Below are 22499 nucleotides of genomic sequence, written 5' to 3'. Positions count from 1 at the left end.
CATTCATTGCTTTATTCAATAAAATTGAGCATCTATTATGTATTGGGCCTCTGCTAGGCCTGAGAGGTAGTGGGGGACAAGAATGAGACAGCTCTTGCCATCAGGGGACTTGTAGTTGAGGAGGGAGTCCAGGCATAGATGATACCATGTGGTTGGCAGGGTAGGGATAGCTTTCTCATGAATGGACACTTTGCCTGAACTCTGAAGATGGTAGAAATTAGCCAGGTGAAAGTGTATATTGGGGCAGAGGTGAATAGAGTGGGGTGAGGAAGTGTCATTCTAAGAGAATGGGATGTGCAAAGATCCTGAGGCACAATGGAACTTGTCTCCTTTGAGGAACTGGGGGGGAAGGTTAGAGCCCTGTGAGAGAAGGATATGGATGAGGTAGAGGGTTATTCAGAGCCTGTTCTGCACAGCAGCTTAAGGTTTTTAGACTTTTAAAGCTGTCTGCAGTTGACTTGCCCTGGGAATTGATGATCATTATTTTATAATAAAAAAATGTCTTTCAAGATTTTTAATCAAGAACCTTTTTTTCATCACTTCACACCCACACCATTCCAACCCCAACTAACTTCAAAGAAAAGAAGAGAGACCTAGCTGGTGATGAGGTCATACGATAGCAATTTTTTGTTTTGCTCTCCTTTCATTTAAGAGCAGCTCTTCCTTTGCTCTCACTTCCTTAAGCCCCTCATAGGCCTCTTTGTGCAAAAGAGCTGGGGGGAGGCAAGGGGACAGGTTGTTTTTACAGCTGTGCTGAACTCCAACTCCAGAGCTGTCCACCCCACTCTGCACACACTTGGGTGACTCTGGCAAACAGGGAAAGGATGTAAATCATGCCCTCCCACATGTGTTCCAAGCTCATTAAGTAGTGGGCCAAAAATGCCAGGAAAGGTGACTCTTTAGCATAACAGTGAGCCCTACCCCATGGGCACACCTACCCTGGTATCTACAGATGTGCCTTGCTTTATACAATATAGGCATTGACAAAACCTTAGATGATGGGACCACATGCTGACCAGGGCCACCAACTCATCTAACGGAAGAGGAAGCTGCTTTTTTCAAGTTAGTGAACTAGAAGTTTTTCAAGGACTTCTCCATTATTTGACAGTCCATTATTTTATGGAGATGTGTAGAGAGCAGATTTTTTAAAGGCACTGTGGGAACTGAGCAACAATAATAAAGCCAGCGTTTACTGTGGTCTACACTACACACGCAGTGCAACGTGCTGTTGTTGTATTCTTTCATTTAGTCTTTGAACTAACCTTCAGAGGCAGGTATTCTTTGTACCACTCTACAGACGAGGCTTAGAGAGGAACAGCAAGTTGCCCAAGATTTCACAACTAGTAAGTGGCACAGCAGGAATTTAAACTTGGAGGTAACGGAGGTTTTGTGCCCTCTAAGGACTAAAAGCTTATGGAAACTTTAAAAATGGACAGCTTGCTTTTCACACCCAACCTGAGTCCATGGATAGCAGTAATCGAATTGAAGAGCTGAGATGCTGCAGAGCAAAGTGCACTAGATGGTACTTTCTGGAAACAAGTAGGGCCCAGCTCCTTGCACCCGGGAAGTGAAGGCCCCGAACTCCCAAGGCGGCACATTGCTCCCAGACTTTCTCATTGTGGGAAATTGTGCTCTAAGGCAGCATGCCCTTTTTACTTCTCTTCGAAATCTGCAGAGGTCTTTCTGCATCTGCTGCTTGTTTGGAGAATTTAGGCCAAAGGGAGGCCCACAGAGACCCCACGGCTTCCTTCTCACTCCCCTTCTCAGGGAACTCTGGTGTTCCTACTTTGATCATCCGCCTTCCTGATAAACCCTCCAAGCCTGCAAAGATCTCAGTTGCCTCATCATGTCTGTTTGCTGTTTGTCTCTCCCAGTTTCTCTCTTTTAACCTGGGCCATGCAGAGTGAGGACAAATATACAAACACCTCATGCAAATCTCAATAATCTGAATTAAGAGGCCCAAATTCAAATGCTTTCAACATCTAGGCAGCAGTATGATGAGTGAAGCCCCCTGTGTGGATTCTGGGCAGTACTTCTCAACTCCAGCCTGTTTGTTACAGAATTGAAGCAGGAACCATGGGCCCAATGCTAATATATATAAACGCACACACACACATATATATAAAAAATTTATTTAAAAAATTTTTTAAATACCTGTAAGTTAAGCTAAACACATCTATGGGTTAGAATCAGCTCAAGAGTATGCAATTTGCAAACTTTGCTCCAGGTTTTTCCCTTGAAAATGAGTTTTATGCTGGCAATTACCAAGGTATCATCTACTTCTGCAGTTTGCTTGGTGTGTGTATAGATGCAACCTTTTACTCTTGAAATTACAACTGCCTCCATGTTCACTAAGCACAGCTGGCTGAGAGACTTGGGGTGAACCAACAAGGACAATAGAGGGAAATCAGAAGACCAGGCTTCCAGTCTTGTTCTGCAATAAACCAGCTGTGTGCCCTGTGCACACAAATCTCTTGGTCTGCATCTCATCTATAAAATGAAGGGATTGGTGAGAGAATAGTTAGGAATCCTTCCAGTTCCAAAATTCCACAAATTATAGCTTTAATTTAAATACTTGAATCACATTATTTGTTTGTATCTAAAATATCTAGACTAGATCCGTAGAGACTCAGGTTTAAGCCAAACTGTGAAACAAATCTTATTTACAAGGGTGTAGGAGGCTTTTTTTCTGTGAAATTTTTTTTTTTGCATGGGCATGCACCAGGAAATGAACCTGGGTCTCTGCATGGCAGGCAGAAACGCTGCCTGCTGGGCCACCGTGGAGGGCCCTTAAAATTTTTTTAAACATAACAACATACAAACACGAACATTCTTACCATATGATCATTACATTCTCGGTATAAAATCAGTAACTCACAATATCATCACATAGTTGTATATTCACCACCATGATCATTTCTTAGAACATTTGCATCAATTCAGAAAAAGAAATAAAAAGAAAAAACAAAAAAACCTCATACATACCATACCTCTTACCCCTCCCTCTCATTGACTGCTAATATTTCCATCTACTCAATATATTTTAGCTAAAGGAGACTTTGAAGTGTAATTTTTCTAATGGCTTCCCTAAAAAGAGAGGCTAAGTAAGAGTTCCCTCTAAAATTAAATGTCACTCTACTTCCCCAATGGCAAAAGCCATTAGGAATTTCATTTGAAATCTAAGAAACGTTGATGGAAGAAGGAGAAGAAATACAGTGATAAAGAATAAGGGTAGGCAGGGATGTGGAAAATCAGAATCTTCCTTCATTGCTGGTGGGAATGTAAAATGGTTTAGCCACTTTAGAAAACAGTTTAGCAGCTCCTCAAAATATTAAACACAGAGTTACCACACGATCTAGCAAATCAACTCTGAGGTATTCAGCTAAGAGAAACAAAACATATATCCACACCCTTGTACATGAATGTTCATAGCAGCAGTATTCATAATAGCCAAAAAAGTGGAAACAACCCAAATGTCCATCAACTGATTAATGGATAAATACAATGTGGTATATCATACATAGAGTAGCTTGGCAATGAAAAGGAATCAAGTACTGATATGTGCCACGTTATGCTAAGCGAAAGAAGCCAGTCACAAATTGTATAATTCATTTTATATGAAATGTCCAGAATAGGCAACTGTGTAGAGATAGAAGGTACATTAGTGCTTGTCTAAGGCTGACATTGGGGTACTTGGGGAGTGATGGCTTCTGTATGAGGGGTATATTTTCGGGGTGATAAAAGTATTCTAAAATCGATTGCTGTGATAGTTGCACAACTCTGTAAGCACTGAATTGTACACTTTACATGGGTGAATTTCAAATGAATATTGAATTATATCTCTGGGCTGTTTTTAAAAAAAGAATAGTAAAGATAAGAAGAATAGTTAAATGACAGGATGGGTGAACACAAAGTCAAACAAAGGTTAAAGGAAAACAGGAAAAGAATGTTACATGATTAGGTTAAGATACTAATATATCTTTTTAATGATACTCACTTTATTCTGAGAGGGGGCTGTTTTTTAGCAGGCAAATTGTGTTCAGGGAAAGGGATGGTAAACAATAAGAAATAGAGATTTTCATTCTGGGCTGTGGTCCTAAGTACTAAGTTGTTTTTCTGAGTATTTTTATGTAGTGTTTTGTAGCTCAGGCAGCCTGTTACTCTGTTTTCTGACTCCATTTGTTTGAGTTTGGCTGGTTTGAGTTAGTAATGAGGATGCATTATGGCAAGGGACACTCATGACATCAATACCGACAGGGCTGCCAAAATTCTGGGGGCCCTGCCAAGCCTCATGAGCTGCCCCAATGCCTTGCAAAATTCAAACTACAAAACAGAAAGAATGGACGACTTGCTAGCTTGGTGCTAAGCCTGGGGGGGATTATACTTTTAAGTGCCAAAAGTGAAAAAATTCTGGCAAGGAGTAGTTACTTTAACTCAGTTGCAAAGGTAATCTCAGTGCAGTTGAAATCCAGGCCATGCTTTACAGATTCCTTAGGAGAAGGATTCACAAAGTCAGCTGTCTACTGGAACTTGGCCCATAAAATATAAGAGTCTAAGTGGTCAGATGAAGGGTTCCTTGTCCCAGCAAAAGGGGCAACTCTTGCTATGTTCCTCCTGCATGTTGCTGCTGAAAAGAAAGGACCAGTATTACCAAAAAAAAACCTTCTGATTTTTTAAGAGGAGCTGAAGATATGGATTTTTAAATTGTGAAGTCTTCCTTTTCAAATATTGGCATCTAATTAGAATAAAAATAATACAACCCACAGAATGAGTATAATATTTGCCAATCATATATCTGGTAAGGGTCTAGGATCCAAATATATCAAGAACTCTTACAACTCAACAGTAAATTTAATAACCCAATTTAAAAATGGGAAAATTATCTAAATAGATATTTTTCCCAAAATATATACAAATGACCAGAAAGCACAGGAAAAGATGGTCAACATGATTAGCAATCAGGAAAATGCAAATCAAAACCACAGTGAGATACCACTTCACATCCACGAAGTGGCTATAATAAAAAGTACAGATGATAAGTGTTGGTGAGGATGTGGAGAAATCAGAATCCTCAAACACTGCTGGTGGCAATGTACAATGGTATAGCCACTTTGGAAAACAGGTAAAATATAAGGGTCACCATATGACTCAGTAATTCCACTCCTATGTATTAAATACTTAAGAAAAATGAAAACATTGTGGCCACACAAAGACTTGTACATGAATGCTCATAGTAGCATTATTTATAACAGACCCAAAGTGGAAGCACCCCAAATATCCATCAACTGATGAATGGATATTCCATGCAGTAGAATATTAATTGGCAATAAAAAAGAATCAAGTACTGATACATGCTACAACTTGGATGAACCATGGAAACATTATGTTAGTGAAAGAGACAAGTCATAAAAGACTACTTATTATATGGTTCCATTTATATGGAAATGTCCAGAACAGGCAAATTTATAGAGACATAAAGTAGATTGGTGCTTGCCTAGAGCTGGGGGTGCTAGGGAGATAGGTGCAGTGACTGCTAAAGGGGTGACTTTGGGATGATGAAAATATTCTAAAATTGGTTGTGGTGATGGTTGTACGACTTTGCGAATATACTAAAAAACCACTGAATTTTACATTCTAAATGGATTAATTGTACTGTATGGGAATTGTTTCCCAATAAAGCTGTTAACAACAACAACAAAAAAATACAGTGAGGGCCACACTGCCAGGCTTCCAACTTCAAGTCTTCTGCATAAGACCTCTTAGGAAACCAGAGAAGAGGATGCACAGTGACACCTATTTAGTAGCAGAGCCTGGGCCAGAACTTGTCTCTTGACTTTGACCTCTAGGCTGTGATTCCTCTGCTCAAAGTCCAGTATTCAAGGCACAGCTAGGAAGGGACTATGAGAAGTCAACATCATGAACCGCTGGATACAGTCCATTCCCTTTTCCACATTTTGAGAAGGGGATAAATTATAGTAAAAAGGGATAGTCCTTAAAGGAAATGACAACCAGGGAACTTCCTTGAGCCTTTTTCCTATAACATGGGAGGGTCTACATGTTTCAGAGAACACTTTGTATGTTTCTCATTCATTTACGCTTAGCTCATCAATATGTTGTTAGTGCGAGAATCACTTGATGTCCAAGAAACCCTCTGGGCCTCTTCAAGTTTTTTTTTTTTTTTTTTTAAATGTGAAACAGAGAATTGAACTTTGCCAAGAGTAAATGGAACTCAGATATCAAAAGGTCTGAGTTCAGCTTTTAGTGAACACAAAGGGTGAGTGGATTCAGAACTGAGCCAAATGCATTCTCCTACCCTTAATTTACAGTACATTACTTTGGCAGATCCTACAGTCCTGAAAGTTGGCATATCTTCTCCCATTCCTTTTTAGGGTGTAACCACAAACTAATCTTATAGTTAACTTTATAAAAATAAGAAAAGAACTTGGCCATATTATAACAATTTAGGTCATCCTTACTAATCGCTGCTCTTATAACTACCAATGTTATTAGAACAGATTGAAATGTTTGACAAGGCTAAAATTCCCTTCTGCAGTTGTAACTCTGATCGCTTATAAGAATCAATATTTTTTTAAATTCTTTCATCTGAAGATTTATCAAAGGCGTTGTTGCTCCCTGCTCCAAAAATGGTCAGGCCAGCAATCAGTTCTGAGGTTGAATACTAGAGGGCTAATATTGTTTGTAGTGCTCAGATTTGGAGGATGGAACAGATTTTTTCACTGTGCCTTCAAAGGAGAAAGGGTGAGGGAGATGATTAGTACTTTGAGTTTCCTTTACTTTTTTTTTTTAACTTTTTATTTTGAAATACATTCAAATTCACAGGACATTTGCAAAAATAATACAAACCTCATACAGAGAACTCCAACATATCCCACTCTTCACCCCAGATACTTACATCCGCCAATTCGCCAGATAATTCTATCTATCTATCTGTTTGTCTGTCTGTCTGTCCATCCGTCCATCCGTCCATCCATTCATCTGTCCACCCATCCACCCACCCATCCATCCATTTATCCATGTTTTGAACATCTGAGAGCAGGTTGCACACATCATATTCCTGGAACACATAATACTTCAATGCACAGTTCCTATGAAGAAGGATATTCACTTATGCAATGTAAGTGCAGTTATCAAGTTTCAAGAAATTTATTATTGATATCAAGCTTACATTCTGCAGTCTAATCTTTTCTAATGTCCCAATAATATCTCTTTGAGCCTTTTCTTTTCCATCCTTAGGTTTCATCCACTTTTCATATAATGCATCTAATTGTTATTATTGCTTTTCTCTCTTCCTTCCTTCCATAATTCCTTCCCTCCCCTTTCTTCCTCCCTCCTTCCCTCCCTCCCTCCTTCCCTTCCTTTCTTTGTTTCAATTGTGGAAACATATATACAACATAACTCTTCTCACCCCAGCCCTTCCCAAGCACATTCAGTGGGATTAATCACATTTACAATGTTGCAGAACCGGCACCACCATCCGTTATTAAAACTTCCCTTTCATCCTAAACAGAACCCTTTGCTTATTTTGCATTAATTCCTTATTGTCCCTGTTTCCACCCCTTGTAACTTGCCCTCTACTTTCTGTCTCTGTGAGGTTACATAGTCTCAGAGATTTTCTTTGTGGTTACCTTGGGACTTAAATTTAATATCCTAAATCTATAACAATCTCAATTGCTTTGATACTAACTTAACTTCAATAGCATACATGAACTATGTTCCTATACTCCTTCATCCCCTGACCTTTATGTAGTTCTTGTCACAAATGACATATTTATACATTACGAGTCCGAAACCATTGATTTATCATTACATTGTATGCATTTTCCTTTCAGATCTGTAGGAAGTAAAAAGTGGAGTTACAAACAAAAAACATAGTAGTACTGGTATTTATATTTATTCATAGAATTAATTGTCTTTACTGGAGATCTTTTTTTCTTCATATGGCTTCAGTCAATTGTCTAGTGTCCTTTCTTTTCAACCTGTAGACTTTCCTTTAGTATTTCTTGCAGGGCAAGTCTAGTAGTGACAGACTCCCTTAACTTATGTTTATCTGCTAATGTTTTAATTTCTCCTACATTTTTGAAAAACAGTTTTGTAGGATATAGAATTCTTGGGTGGCAATTTTTTACTTTCAGCACTTTAAATATGTCTTTCTACTGCCTTCTTACCCTCATGAATTCCAGTGAGAAATCAGCACTTAATTGTATTAAGATTCCTTGCACATAACTCATTGCTTCTCTCTTGTGGCTTTCAGAATTCTTTCCCTATCTTTGGCATCCACAGTTTGAATATGACATGGCTCGGTGTGGGGCTATTTGGATTTATCCTGTTTGGAGTTCACTGGGTGTCTTGGATGTGTACATTCATGTCTTTTGTTAAATTTGGGAAGCTTTCAGTCATTGTTTCTTTGATTGTTCTCTCTCTTTTTCTTCTCCTCTGGGCCTCCCAGAGTGTGTATATTGGTTCGCTTGATGGTGTCCCACAGGTTCCTCTGACTCTGTTCACTTTTCTTCATTCTTTCTTCTTTCTGCTCCTCAGACTTGATGATTTCAATTGTATTATCTTCAAGTTCACTGATTCTCTCTCTTCTGCCAGATCCATTTTGCTGTTGAATCCCTCTAGGGAATTTTAAATTTCTGGAACTGTATTCTTCAGCTGTTTGCTCTTTCTTCATAAATTTCCATCTCTCTATTGATATTGTTATTATGCTCATCTATCACTAGGTCTTTGAACATATTTTCTTAGCTCTTTGGGCTTATTTAGGACCATTTCTCTCAATGACTTTGTCAAGGATAGCCTGGATCTGAGCCTCATCCTTGATGGTTTCTGATGCTTTTATCTTTTTCCCTGCCTATGCCTTTGCATCATATTTCATTGTATGTTTTATAATATTTGGTTGAAACTACGGCTTTTTGATATTTTAATTCCGAGGCATTTATTCCCTAAACTTGCATCCAGCTGCTATTATGACAGGGATTTCCTTGAATGCCAGGAGCTAACAAAGAAACAAAAGAAAGGAAAAATAGAAAACACCTCTCCCAGCCCTTGCAGTCTGACCTGTGAGCCCTATCCTTCAGAACTTATCCATATAATGACTTCAGAGAACAGCTCCAAGTCAAAGCATAGGGGCCTCCCTGGTTCTTTTCTGTGCACTAGACTTGTCTTGGTACTAGGACTTCCCCTGTTTATGCAGATAGGAATGTTACCTCTTTCTCAGGAAACAGTTTCCTCAGGTTCAGGAGCATTACTCTGTGTGTCCCACAGCTAGCAGTCCCTTGCCTCAGACAGCAAGACCTGACTCTTCTCCCACAATGTCCTGTAGGAGAACTCTATGAGCTACCTTTTTATAGGCAGGGCAAGTTCTAGGATAGTGATCTCTCAGGCCCGCCACCAGACAAATCGGACCAGACATACATGCTCCCATAGAATGCACAAGGATTACTCTCTTCCCTCTGGAACCAGGACCAGGGACCCACCCTGGGAGCTCTGTGCCCAAAAGGGGTAGGGAAGGGACCAGCCAGGGTGCCAGAAGGTCCTACCACTTTAAAGCAGCCTTTTCCTTGACTCAGTCAGTGCTCATTCTGTTACAGAAGTCCTTTAGCTGGCTTTTTTTTTTTTTTTAAGCTTTGAGAAAGATGTTTCTGCCAATTCTTGTTGGTTGTTGAAAGTTTCTGTGGAGGGATGGGGCCCAGAAACATCTCACTCCACCATCTTCTAAGTTTCCTTTTAATAAAAACATTTGCAAAAGAAATGAAGAGGCAGAGCAAAATTAAAATCACCCCAAATTCTGCCATCTAGAGATAACCATTGTTAACAGTTTGTGCATCATTTTCTTTTTATTCTAAAAAGTATATATATATAAATCTGTATCTCTATGTTTATAGATATATATGTATCTATAAAAATTAAATATGTTGTTTTGTAATCTAATATTTCCATTTATTATTTCATGGTTGTCTATATTAATAAACTTATATCTTCATGTATAAAATTCACTTGTACAGATGGAACATAACTAGTTCAACGAGGAATCTTTTGTTTGCAAACAAAGGCAAACCCATGTCAAACTGACTGAAAAACAAAAGGGAAATTTTGGCTGACCTCTGAAAAGTCTAGTGGGAGATCTGGCTTAAGGTGTGGCTGGATTTAGGGCTCAAATAATGTTATGATGTTTCTGCTTTTTTCCTCCCTCTGTTCTTTTTTCTGCTGCTTCAGTGCCATTCTGATGTTGCATGCACAGGCAGCAGTTCCAGAGTGTTTGTATCCAGGTTCTGGCCTGGCAGAGGAGGACAAGGTTCTGCTCCAGCACTCAAAGCAAAAATCTCTTTGCCTTGCATTAGTCCCCTAACAATCTCTCTTAGCCTATCGTTGTGGTTTATGCCTGGGTCATATGATACATGCCCGGAATCTGAGTGTCTCACCAGCATAATATAGACCAAGGATGGGGGAATGAGGAAAGCAGAGTGGAAAAGAGTGGTGGATCCACAGAGGGAAATGGTCACAAGAAGGAGCTGAATGGATGTTGGATGGCCAAAATAACAGGTTCAGTTGTACATTTAGAGCTTGTTTCCACCTTCTTCACATGCCTGGCTACATCTAAGGCCCACCCAGTTTGAATTTGAATGATGAAACTGGGTTTTTCCTCTTTTCCACTGCATGCACTAGAAGTTGGATGAGTGACCTCTAGGGTCCCTTATGATATAACTTAGTGATTTTGTTGGAGACAGGAATCCATCCCACTGCCTGAACGTATGTGGCAGTGTCACCACTTACTAGCTCGTGGAATCCTGGGTAAGTGATCAATCTCTGTAGGCCTCCTCCATCAGTAAAATGAGGACTTTGGTCATTGGTTTGTTGTGGGCCAGGCACAGAGTGCACAGTAAATATTAGTAAGTATCACTGCTACACCCCTTAATAGATATCAGGGCTCTACCTCTTAATAGATATGAGGACCGCCAGAGCCAAGAGAGAAACTTGACCTCAGCAGTATTCTCACTCTCTAGAGATAATTCAGTTCAACTTCTCAAGCGGGGGAGAGGGAAGCTTGTGGTTATCCTACAGATAGGAATTCAAATAAGGTTCCGGGAACACAAAAAATTTCTCTTTCTCCCCTAAAGCCCAGATGCTGTAAATTCTGAGCCAACGCCTCTTCTCTTAGCGTGATAACAAAATATCTGTCCCCTTTAGGTCCCACCTATATATCTCTTTGGTCTCTCCTTTACTCTCTCACAACTTGCTCTTTTCTACTGTTAAAAGAAAAACTTTCTAGCAACACAAAAATTAGCAGTTCACAGCTTCATTGAGCTATTTCCAATTTACAAGAGAGGGGTTTTCTAAATGGGGGAGGAGAGATATTTGGTTAGTATAGCATACTTATCCCTTTTTAATGGGCTATCTCTACCAGACCAAGATGAGCTAAGCATTAAACGTTGCAAAAATTGTAACTTTGTTGGGACTGCTCTGCTCTGGAAGAAATTCCTGTCCTTGGTCAGTTTTTATCTTTGAAAAAGCCCCTGTCATGTCTTGGAAAGGGGCCACTCCGGGCAACTCCCAATGCAGGTGGTCGTTTTATTTTTATTTAACACCACCATCTCTCAGATTAGGGCTAGAACCAGTCATTCCACTAATCCTCTTCTTCTTTTTGGCCCCATAAATTTGGGGAACAAGGAACAGAGTCCTGCTGCTTTTCAAGGAGCCATATTTTTTAGTTCTTTCACACTTTTCTTACAGGGTTTAATTTGGCTTGTCAAAATGTGCTATAGGGTCTAATTTAGCTTGTCTAATTTAGCTTTTCTGAATTGAATAATGCTTAGAACTCTGAATTCTTGTAGGCAGCAGAACCTATTTGATTTAGGTATGGATTCACATTTTTAAAAATGTGGCTACTTTAATTCAGCAAATATTTCTTAAGTGCTGATTCTGTGCCAGGTGCAGTTTTACGTACTTAATGATGAACTGGAGAGCCACCATCCCTGCCCTTAAGGAGCGCACATTCTGGGGACATTCATTAATGTAGAAAATATGTATTGAGAATGTACTACCTCATTATTCATTGTTCATCATTAAACAAAATAGGCACAATCCCTGCACTGATGGTCATGTGGGACACAATACAAAAAACAAATTTTTAGCATGTTAAAAGAGGATAAACGCTATGGGCTAAAAAGGAGCAGGGTAAAGGGGATTAGGAATATATGCAAATATTTTAACAGTTTTAAATATGGTTGTCAAGGAAGGCCTCATTGAGGTGCTATGTGAGCAAAGACTTAAAGGCAAGGCGAAGGCCAGGTGAGGAAATGAGCCCCCACATTTGGGGGAAGAACTTTCCAGACAGAGGAAAGAGCAAGTCCAAAGGCCCAGGGCATAAGGGTGTCCAGCTTTTCCAAGGACTAGCAAGGAGGTCAGTTTAGCTGGAGCAACATGAGCAAGGTGAAAGCAGCAGGAAATGAGGAACCATGGAAGAAGTGCTGAGCAGAGAAGTAACGTGATCTAAGACTTCACGGGATCCCTCTGGCTGCCGGGTTAGGCAAGCCTATATGGGCAGGTATAGGGTGGCAGCAGGGAGGCCAGGAAGCGGTAAGTGACACAGACCGGAGGGGTGACAGTTGGAGGTGGTGAGAAGTGGTTGCATGACGGATCTATTTTGAAAACAGGGCCAAGACTTTCCAGCTGACCGCATGCGGGGGATATAAAGAGAGTCGGGAGGCCTCTCAGATTTTTGGCACGAACCTCTGTAAAAATGGAGTTGCCATTGACTGAGACCGAGAAGATTTTGGTGGAGCAGGTTTTTGTTTTGCTTTGGTGCGTTGGACTAGGGGTTCCGTCTGGCAGGTTCAGTTTGACCTGCCTATTAGCTATCTAAGTGGAGTGGGCACCTGCGTTTTAAGGCTGTCTGGCGAAATATTTTGGGGACATTTCTAAAGCCCTCAGGGCCCTGTCGAAGTCCTTCCAGAACTGGCCGCGTCGCCCTCCTCTCCGGTCTCCTAAAGGCCGGGACATCCCTGGGCCAGCAACTCGGGCCGCCACCGCCTCTTCAGCCAGGTCTTTGGAGAACGGCGAGAAAAAGCAGCAGTAGGGACGACGCGCCGCCGCGCGGCGACCTTTGTCTCGGACCCCGAGCCCGCGGCGGGTGCGCGGGGCCGCAGCGTGAACTGACGTCACAGAGGAGGCGTGGCCGCCGCCGGGCGGGCCTCTGAGCCGCGGCCTGGTTGTGCGCGGGCTTCTCTCCCTCCCGCCTTGGATCGGTGATCAGCTGGTCTGCGCTCCCCTGACGTGGGCCGGAGCACGTCACCGCCGAATGGCAGCCTCCAGAAAGCCACCGCGAGGAAGGTGAGGGCAATCTGCCGGGGAGCCGGCGTCCGGGCAGCGTGCGGCCCGCCGGGCCCGGACGCGCGGGTGGCATCCTCCAGGGCAGGGACTAGCCGGTGAGGAGCGGCCGGCCGGCGGGAGTCGGGCGAAGACCCGGGCGCGCGGGAGCCCCCGGAGCGGGAGCTGGGGGAGGGAGCCATGCAGCCCGGCAAGTTATGGTGCGTTTCCGGCGGGGCCACGGGCACCACCGAGCAGCCCGAGCCCGGTCCTCGGCGGAATGTATCTTCGGTGCTGCCCCGCGCGGCCCGAGGGAACAGTGGTCATCGCCCGGCCCCCGGCCCCGCAGGAAGGCCCTGCTGTTGCAGGAAGTTGATCCCTCAGGGCCCCTCCTCCGGTCGGGAGAGGTGGGCGAGCCCCTCTCGTCGTCTCCTTTCCCCGAGAATCTAATCCTCAAGTTACAACCCTGACATACTGACACCTGCTATTCGCCTTAGTGATCTGTCACCACCACAGCGAGAGCAGCGAGACCTTCCCCACCCACATGATTTCAGAGACCGTGTAAGGGAATATTTTGGCATCATCTCCAGGAAAATCCCACCAGTAGCTTGCCCAGGGCTCTTCCTGGGCACAGGGAGGTGAGAAGGAAATTTGGCATTTGCACCCCCCTCCCCCAACGGGTCTGACTTTAAACACGTTTCAGCCAGTTTTCACCCCTAGCAGGGTATACTTCTCAGAGCTGCTAACAAAACAGTAGACTAAGAGACAAGATCAGAGTTCACAAAGGCCTAAGCCAAACTTCTAGGCAATCCACATGGGGTCACCTAACCTTCAGCCAGTTGAGAGCTGAATGAACACAATTAGCAGCAAGGCCAGGTTCACTTGCTAAAGACAGGCCATGGGTGTGCATGTGTTTGTGAGTGGACAGATCCCAAACAGACACTGACCTGTATTTGATCTTGCTACAGCATGTTAGGGGTAGCAGAGAACCAGATCTGCCCTGTGGAATGGTGTGGTGAGGTGTGACAAACCTCTGTGAGGAAGGAGCTGCCTGTGAAGTGCTGACAATAGGTTCAGGCTAATGGATAATGATGTGTTAGGCTTTACATGGAGAGGCAGCCTATGAGGACCAACATGGTCTTTGCTAGATTCACAGAATCACAGGTCCCAAGCCCTGGTGGATGAGCAGATGAGAGTCACATCGACCATGTGGACAGAAAGTGGAGAAGGGGTGTTCTCCAAAGAAAAACCAAGGTGCTCTTATCAAAAACAAGGAGGGATGTCTTGCCTGGGTAGTCAAAGATAACACTTACCCCAGCCTGGAACATGTTCCATTCTACCCTTATCTCACCTCGCTAGGCATGATTGGTCCTTGTCTTGCCCTGTTCTAAGTGCTAAGTGTGCATGACTCTCATCATGGACTGGGAGGGTACTTAAAGGTGGGTGGGTGATCTAGCACCTAGCTGGGATTTCTTAAAAAAAAAAAAGAGGCAGAAAATTGGGTAGTTTGTGGCAGTTTTAACATAGCCATTTTATGAAAGACTGAACAAGAATTCCTCTTTCCTTCTATCTGCCTCAGCACTCATCATGATCTTAAGACAGTGCAGGCCAAGAAAGTCCTGGGAAAGGAAAGAACACTGTGCTGGAAGGTTGGAGGCTTTGCCTCATTCTAGCTCTGTCACCAACTAGCTGTGAGGCCTTGAGTAAGTCACTTGATCTCTCTGTTTCTTAGTCTCTTTGTCTAGAGGAGGGAGTTGAGTTGAATGGTCCCTGAGGTCCATTTTTTTCTATTTCTGATGCTCAATAGCTGTGCTTTGACTGAGAGCCTGTTAGTGTATCTGTCAAAGTGAAAGAAAGATGAATGGATCTTGGACTCTACAGAGACCAGGTGTGACAGCAGCAGAATAACTGATGTTCAACTACTTGATGGCTCCTTTGATCCTGCAGGAAGGGAAAGGTGAAGGTGATGCTTATTTGGAAAGCTTGAGCTCACCTATTGAGAGACCTGGTTTCTGGTCTTGACTTTATAGCTACTGAGGTTGTTTGGCCTGTGGTGAGTTATCTTTATTTCCTTTCCTGTAAAATGAATGAATAATATTATTTCTAGTACTAGAGAGCATTAGAGAGTCCCTCCACCTCTCAAGTGCTTTGTCTGGACCAGTCATTGGGACAAGTTAACTTTGAATTTGTAGGGAAACTAACTTTCTTGGCTCACCATGCTGCAAACTTATGAAGTCAAAGGAATATCGAGTGAGAATATGTTGTTTGCTTGTTCAAGAAAAATAGAAGTCTTATTTTTAAAAATTTATAACAGCTTTATTGAGATGTAAGTCACATATCATACAATTCACCTATTAAAGTATACAGTTCATTGGTTTTTAGTATATTCACAAAGTTGTACAACGATCATCAGAACAAATTTCAGAACATTTTCATTATCCCCCCAAGAAACCCCATACCCTTTTGTAGTCACACGCTATTTTTCCCAATTCCATTTCAACCCTAGGCAACCAGTAATCTACCTTCCGTTTCTATTGATTTGCCTTTTCTGGACATTTCATATAAGTGAAATCATACAAGTGGGTTTTTTTTGTGACTGGCTTCTTTCACTTAGTATAATGTTTTCAAGGTTCATCTATATTGTAGCATGTATCACTACTCAATTCCTTTCTATTGCCAAATAATATTCCATTGTATAGATAGACCACATTTATTTATCCATTCATTAGTTGAGGGACATTTGGGTTGTTAACAATTTTTTTTGGATATTATGAATAATCCTGCCATGATTACATTTACAAATTTTTGATCTCTCTTAGCCACTGAAGCCTTATTTTATTATACTTCTTATCCCCTTTTTGGTCAGAAAGGCTTTGTTGATCCCAGGGTACCATGGCCAGACTTATCCCCTGGAATCAAACCCCATGTTGTCAGGGAGATTTTCACCCCTGAATATCATGTCCCGCATAGTGGTGAGGATAATGGTTTTCCTTGCAGAATTGGGTTTAGAGAGAGAGGCCACATCTGAATAACAAAAGAGTATACCTGGAAGCAATTCTTAAACCTCATTATAGGTAGTCTTGGTTTCTCCACTACAGAAATTAATTTCATAAGGGAACAAACTTCAAAATCAAGGGCTTGACCTATTTTCTTGGGAGTTCCCAATGGTTGTGAGGGTACCTGGGGTTTCCCAAATGGGAAGGTTTATTTATTTATTTTCTTCAGACCCTCAAGGGACTCCACCAATACTTTTTTTTCTGTCTCTCTCTCTGTTTTTTTTCACAGGCAAGTAGTGGGAATCGAACCTGAGTCTCCGGTATGGCAGGGGAGAACTCTGCCTGCTGAACTACCTTGGCCCGCCCTCTACCAATACTCTTTAATTTTCAGCCCACTGTAGCCTCAGATATATCCTGGTATTACATTAAGCTATACAGAATTACAATACCTCCTTCCTGTTCTGGACTGCAGAACAGGAGTTTAAACAACCCAGGAGTTTGGATTGTTTAAATGACCTATCCAGACAGGTTGATTTAGATTGTATGTTACAGGAAATTTGGGTTCTAGACCTAATAAACCTCCCTGTCTTTGGTCTCATACAAATGAGATGAAGGTCTATATTATATACATTGTATCTTCTACCCAGTGTTCTGATTTACCTTAGTCCCAGCCAGATTGGCTTCATTTTTATCTCTAATTGAATCTTGATCTCTTTTTGGGTGACTTCAGTTATTGTGTATAGCTATGCTAAGTTTCAGGGCTGCAGCACTCCACTTCTGGGTCTTTTGTATCACAGAGTTACAGGGAAATATCAGCTGATGCACATATAGCTTAGTGTCTCAGAATCTAGAAATACACTTACAACTTCAGACCAAGTGTGGCTAAGGTCATGATAATATGTACTTCTATTTTCTTATAAGAGTTTTATAGTTTAGTTCTTATTTATGTAGGTGATCCATTTTGAGTTAATTTTTGCCTAGGGTGTGAGATAGGGCTCCAATTTCATTCTTTTGCAAGTAGATATCCAGTTGTGCCCACACCATTTGTTGAAGAGACTTGCTTTTCCCATTGAATGGTCTTGGTACTGTTATGGAAAATCTGTTGGCTGTAAGAGAGTTTATTTCTGGACTCTCAGTTCTATTTCATTGATCTATACGTCTGTCCTTATGCAGTACCACACTGTCTTGATTACTGTAGCTTTGTATTAAGTTTTGAAATTGGTAAGTGGGAGCCTTCCAACCTTGTTTTTCTTTTTCAAGATTGTTTTTGGGTCCCTTGCATTTTATGAATTTTAGCATCAGCTTATTAATTTTTATTTTTTTTTTGCGTGGACAGGCACCAGTAATTGAACCTGGATCTCCGGCATGGCAGGTGAGAACTCTGCCTGCTGAACCACTGCGACCCATCCCAGTGTATTAATTTTTGATTAGAAGCTAGCTGGACTTTTGGTAGAGACTATATTAAATCTATAACTCAGTTTGAGGAATAATGCCTACTTAACAATATAAAGTCTTCTGATTCATAAACAATGAATGTTTTTTTTTTTAAATTTTTTTTGCTCTTCCTTAATTCCTTTAAATAATGTTTTGTAGTTTTCAGAGCATAAGTTTTGTACTTCTTTTATTAAATTTATTCCTAAATATTTTATTCTTCTTTTATATTATTATAAGTGGAATTTTCCTAATATCATTTTTGGGTATTCACTGCAAGTGTATAGAAATACATGTGATTTTTTTACAATTGGTTTTTTGTAGATTAATCAAAATAAAATTTGATTTTTGTATATTGTTTTTGTATTCTGCTTAACTTACTTATTAGTTCTAATTTTTTGGGGTGGATTCCTTAGGATTTTCTACATTCAAGACAATGACATTTATAAATAGTGGTAATTTTACTTCTTTTCTTATCTGGATGCCTTTTATTTCATTTTCTTTCCTAACTACCCTACCTAGAACCTCTAGTACAATATTGAATAGAAGTGGGGAGAGCAGATATCCTTGCTTGCTCCTGAGATTAGGGGAAGAACATTTAGTCTTCCAGCACTAAGGATTAAATTAGCTGTGGATTTCATAGATGCTCTTTATAGTTTGAGGATAGTCTCTTTTGGTCTGTGGAGTACATTATCATGAAGGGCTGTTGGATTTTGTCAAATGCTTTTTCTATGTCTGTTGACATAATTGTGTATTTTTTCCTTTTATCCTATTGACATAGTATATTAATTGCTTCTCATATGTTGAACCAACCTTGTATTCCTGGAACAAATTTCCCTTGGTCACAGCCTCTGATTCTTTTTTTTTTTTTTAAATTTTTTTTCTTTTTTCTTTTTATTTTTTTACATGGGCAGGCACCAGGAAGCGAACCTGGGTCCTCTGGCATGGCAGGCAAGCGTTCTTGCTTGCTGAGCCACCATGGCTCACCCTCTGATTCTTTTTATGTGTTGCTGGGTTCGGTTTGCTAATATTTTGTTGAGGATTTTTGCATCTATATTTTTAAGAGATATTGGGGTGTCTTACTTGTTAATGAAAGAGTATATTGTTGCCCTAGTAGATAACATTTCTTTCTGTCAAGCAAAACTAAAGCAGCAGCCACTTGATAATACACCTGGACTGACTGACAGAAATGCCTTGTCTTCTGGTTCTGGCCATGTCGTAGACTGAGCTAACAAGGTCCCCTCTCCCTCTACCAACACGTAGAAAAATTATTAAATTATAACAAAATTACCTTTAAGTTCATAGCCAAGTAAAATCTGAAGTCCTTTCTGTGACCTACAGTAGGCTCCTGGTACGTCTCCAGCCTCATCTCCTAACTACTCACCTCCTCATCCCCCCAACACCCACAAACACACCACACTGGATTGCTTGCTTTTCTTCAGCCATACCAGGCATACTCCTGCCTCATGGTCTTGCATTTGCTGTTCTCTCTCTAGACATCTACATGGCTTGCTCCCTCATTTTTTTCAGGTCTCTGCTCAGATGTCATCTAAGAGAGGCTTTCCCTCTCTACTCACTTCCCTGACACTATCTCCCCTTGTCCTGCTTTCTTTTTTACTGTTGTTATGGAACATGTATTTACTGCCTGACATACTGAATACATGTTTGTTTCTTGTCAGTTGCCTCCCATGTGAACTTCTTGAGGTCAGACATGTTGCCTGTTTTGTTCACTGCTATGTCTAGAACCGGACCTTGTTTATATAAGATTCTCAGTAAATATATATTGATTGAATGAACTTGTAAAAAAGGTAAATTTTCAGGTGCCAGAAATTAAGAGATAACTTCATGTCTGAATGGTTCACCTAATCATATGAGCCTAGGGAGGTTCTCAGATGCAGATGGAGGTCCTCCTGTCTGGTATCCAGGACCTCAGACTGTTCCCAAAGGGGGCAGGGGACTTTTTTTTTTTAATTAAAATTTTTTTTTAAACATACACAAACAACGGACATTCTTACCATATGATCATTCCATTATTGGTATATAATCAATAACTCACAATATCATCACATAGTTATATATTCATCATCATGATCATGTCTTAGAACATTTGCATCAATTCAGAAAAGAAATAAAAATAAAAAAGAAAAAATTCATACATACCATACTATTTACCCCCTCCCTTTCTTTGATTACTAGCATTTCAATCTACTAAATTTATTTGAGCATTTGTTGCCCTATTTATTTATTTTTAATCCATATATTTTACATATCTGTCCATAGGTACATAAAAGGAGCATCAGACACAAGTTTTTCACAATCACACCGTTACATTGTGAAAGCTTTATCATTGTACAGTCATCTTTAAGAAACAGACTACTGGAATACAGCTTTACATTTTCAGGCACTTTCCTCCAACCTCTCCATTATACCTTAACTAAAAAGGTGATATCTATATAATGTGTGAGAATAGCCTCCAGCATAACCTCTTGACTCTGTTTGAAATCTCTCAGTCATTGACACTTGATTTTGTCTCATTTCTCTCTTTCCCCCTTTGGTCGAGAAGGTTTTCTCAATCCCTTGATACTGAGTCCCAGTCATTCTAGGATTTCTGTGCCATGTTGCCAGGAAGGTTTACACTCCTGGGAGTCATGTCCCATGTAGAGGGGTGGAGGACAGTGAGTTTACTTGTCTCTCTCAGTTGGCTGAGAGAGGCCACATCTGAGCAACAAAAGAGGTTCTCTGGGCTTGACTCTTAGGCCTAAGTTTAAGTAGGCTTAGCCTATCCTTTGTGGGGGATAAGTTTCATATAAACAAACCCCAAGAATGAGGGCTTGGCCTATTGCTTTGGTTGTCCCCACTGCTTGTGAGAATATCAGGAATTCTCCACATGGGGAAGTTGAATTTTTCCCCTTTCTTGTCATTCCCACAAGGGGACTTTGCAAATACTTTTTTATTCACTGTTCAAATCACTCTGGAATTAATTGGGGCATCACTCTGGACAAACCTACAAAATCTCATGTACTGCTCAAGGTTTGATATACTTATGGTGTTCAATTAAATTGTCCATATAAGTTATATTAGGAAGTGCACTAGTCAAAATATAAATTTTGTACCAAATAAACATATTGCTTTAGTCTCACACATAAGTTAAAGTTTTAAAATATTAATTACCATCTATTTTCAACACCCTGCAGTATTGACATTCCTTTGTTCTTCCTTATGCAAAAACATTTTAAAATTTGTACATTTTGTACTATCATTGTACACTCTAGGCATTCCTAGATTATACCATCTCAGTCTTTATTGTCTATCTTTCCTTTGGGCAGGGGACTTTTGTAAAAATCTTTTAGCTAGGAAATTAGTGTAAAAATTAGTCTTAGAAGCAAACAGCAGTGACAATAATGCTTGTACAATCCAGGCCATGTGACATTATAATAAATAAAATAGTCTTCGTCTTAGTAAGCTCTTAGTGAAAGATTAGAAAATACACAAGAAAAGAATCACCAAGAAAGAAAGGCCACAGATAACAGCAAACCTGAGGATGATGTCCCAAGACTTTTGAATGGAACAGTCTGAAATAAATTATGAAATAAGTACTTAAAATAATTAAAGAGCTAAAAGAAGGAATAGAAACAGTAAAAGAATAAAACATTGTAAAGAAAGAAGAGACAGATTTGAAAAAGAACCGAATAGAACCTGTATAAGTGAAAAATGGCCATAAAAATAATCTTCACAGACTAAACAGGAAATTAGACATACGTGAAGAGAATTCATGAACTGGAAGAGAATTCAGACCTGAGAAAGTTTGCTTGTCATGATAATGTTTTACCTGCCAATGTTATCTGAAAGTTACTTATTCTGGCACTGATATTGGGGTAAGGATTCTTCTGGTTCGGGAGAAAAATGGCTAAGTAAGTTGATTTCCTCTCTGAGTAAGCTTTGTCACATTTACTGTGGTCAAAGTCTGCAACGTCCTGTTCTTTCTCTTCTTAAGGGCGAATCACCAGGATTTTCAGCTGAGAAATTTAAGAATAATTGAACCTAACGAGGTAACAGATTCAGGAGACCCTGGGTTGAAAACAGGTAATAATTTTGCCTATACAGTAGGTGGGACACCCCAAAAGGATTTCAGGTACCCTCCTCCTTCCCCAAGTTGGGAGAGAAGAGAGGGTAAGGAATTATCATGGCTGAGGGTGAGGGAGGTGTGTATCTGGAAATAAAAGACAGTTTGTTCTTTGGCTTTCTGGTTGGTTACTGTTTCTATATGTTTGCCACCTTTTTAAGGTAATAAGCTAGAGAATTGGATTTTTTTTTGCAATTCTTATTAGAATTCTTTTTTTTTGTGTATGTGTGTGATTCCTATTCTGGAGGTGGTGGGGTGGAAGCGATAGGTTATTATTGAAAAAGTACCATTTTAGTTTTTCTAATTTCTGATATTGTCCTTTATTGACTGATAAACTTTCAGTCGTGTCATCATAAGATTATTAGATGAGAAAATTTTATATTTTTGTGTTTTTTAAACTGAGTGTACATTTGGGAAAATTTTTATGGGGAAACATTTCTGGGACCATCCTTTTATTCCAGAGCTGGTTATTTGTTGAAGAACAAACAAATTACTCAAAATTCAGCCAGAAACCTGAATTTTGAGTAAGTTGTGTATTACTATATTTCTAACTCATGTAAACCAGGGCTTTTCTATGGATTACTTCCTTTCAATTAAGTGAAAAATTGACCCTTTGAAGCAAGTAA

The 22499-nt window shown here is 40.4% G+C and overlaps 1 protein-coding gene and 1 long non-coding RNA gene across 9 annotated transcripts in view; one reads left to right on the top strand and one right to left on the bottom strand.

Annotated features, from left to right (window-relative positions):
- Nucleotides 1-7904: 7904 nt before the first annotated feature.
- Nucleotides 7905-13123, bottom strand: LOC143653230 (uncharacterized). The gene is made up of 3 exons (XR_013161181.1): nucleotides 12748-13123; nucleotides 9558-9741; nucleotides 7905-9334 (listed from the first exon to the last, which is right to left on the bottom strand). It is a non-coding gene; the product is annotated as an uncharacterized LOC143653230 (long non-coding RNA).
- A 68-nt stretch (nucleotides 13124-13191) lies between these two features.
- The window catches only part of XPNPEP1 (X-prolyl aminopeptidase 1), a 63237-nt gene continuing 53929 nt past the window's right edge, over nucleotides 13192-22499 (top strand). For 2 of the 8 annotated variants that reach the window (XM_077125975.1, XM_077125972.1), the window contains exons 1-3: nucleotides 13192-13347; nucleotides 14903-15026; nucleotides 21745-21833. Coding sequence is in view for 1 of the 8 variants with exons in the window: in XM_077125971.1 (XP_076982086.1) it covers nucleotides 13316-13347; nucleotides 21745-21833 (121 nt within the window). In the remaining 7 variants the exon portion in view is untranslated. Of the gene's footprint in view, nucleotides 13348-13421; nucleotides 13443-14902; nucleotides 15027-17655; nucleotides 17692-21744; nucleotides 21834-22499 lie in introns of those variants that run through there. The other 6 variants (XR_013161736.1, XM_077125971.1, XM_077125976.1 and 3 more) reach the window with 4 other exon arrangements.

Source organism: Tamandua tetradactyla, chromosome 13 (assembly GCF_023851605.1).
Source record: "Tamandua tetradactyla isolate mTamTet1 chromosome 13, mTamTet1.pri, whole genome shotgun sequence".
Classification (NCBI taxonomy): Eukaryota; Metazoa; Chordata; class Mammalia; order Pilosa; family Myrmecophagidae; genus Tamandua; species Tamandua tetradactyla.
This window is presented reverse-complemented; position numbering and strand designations above follow the sequence as displayed.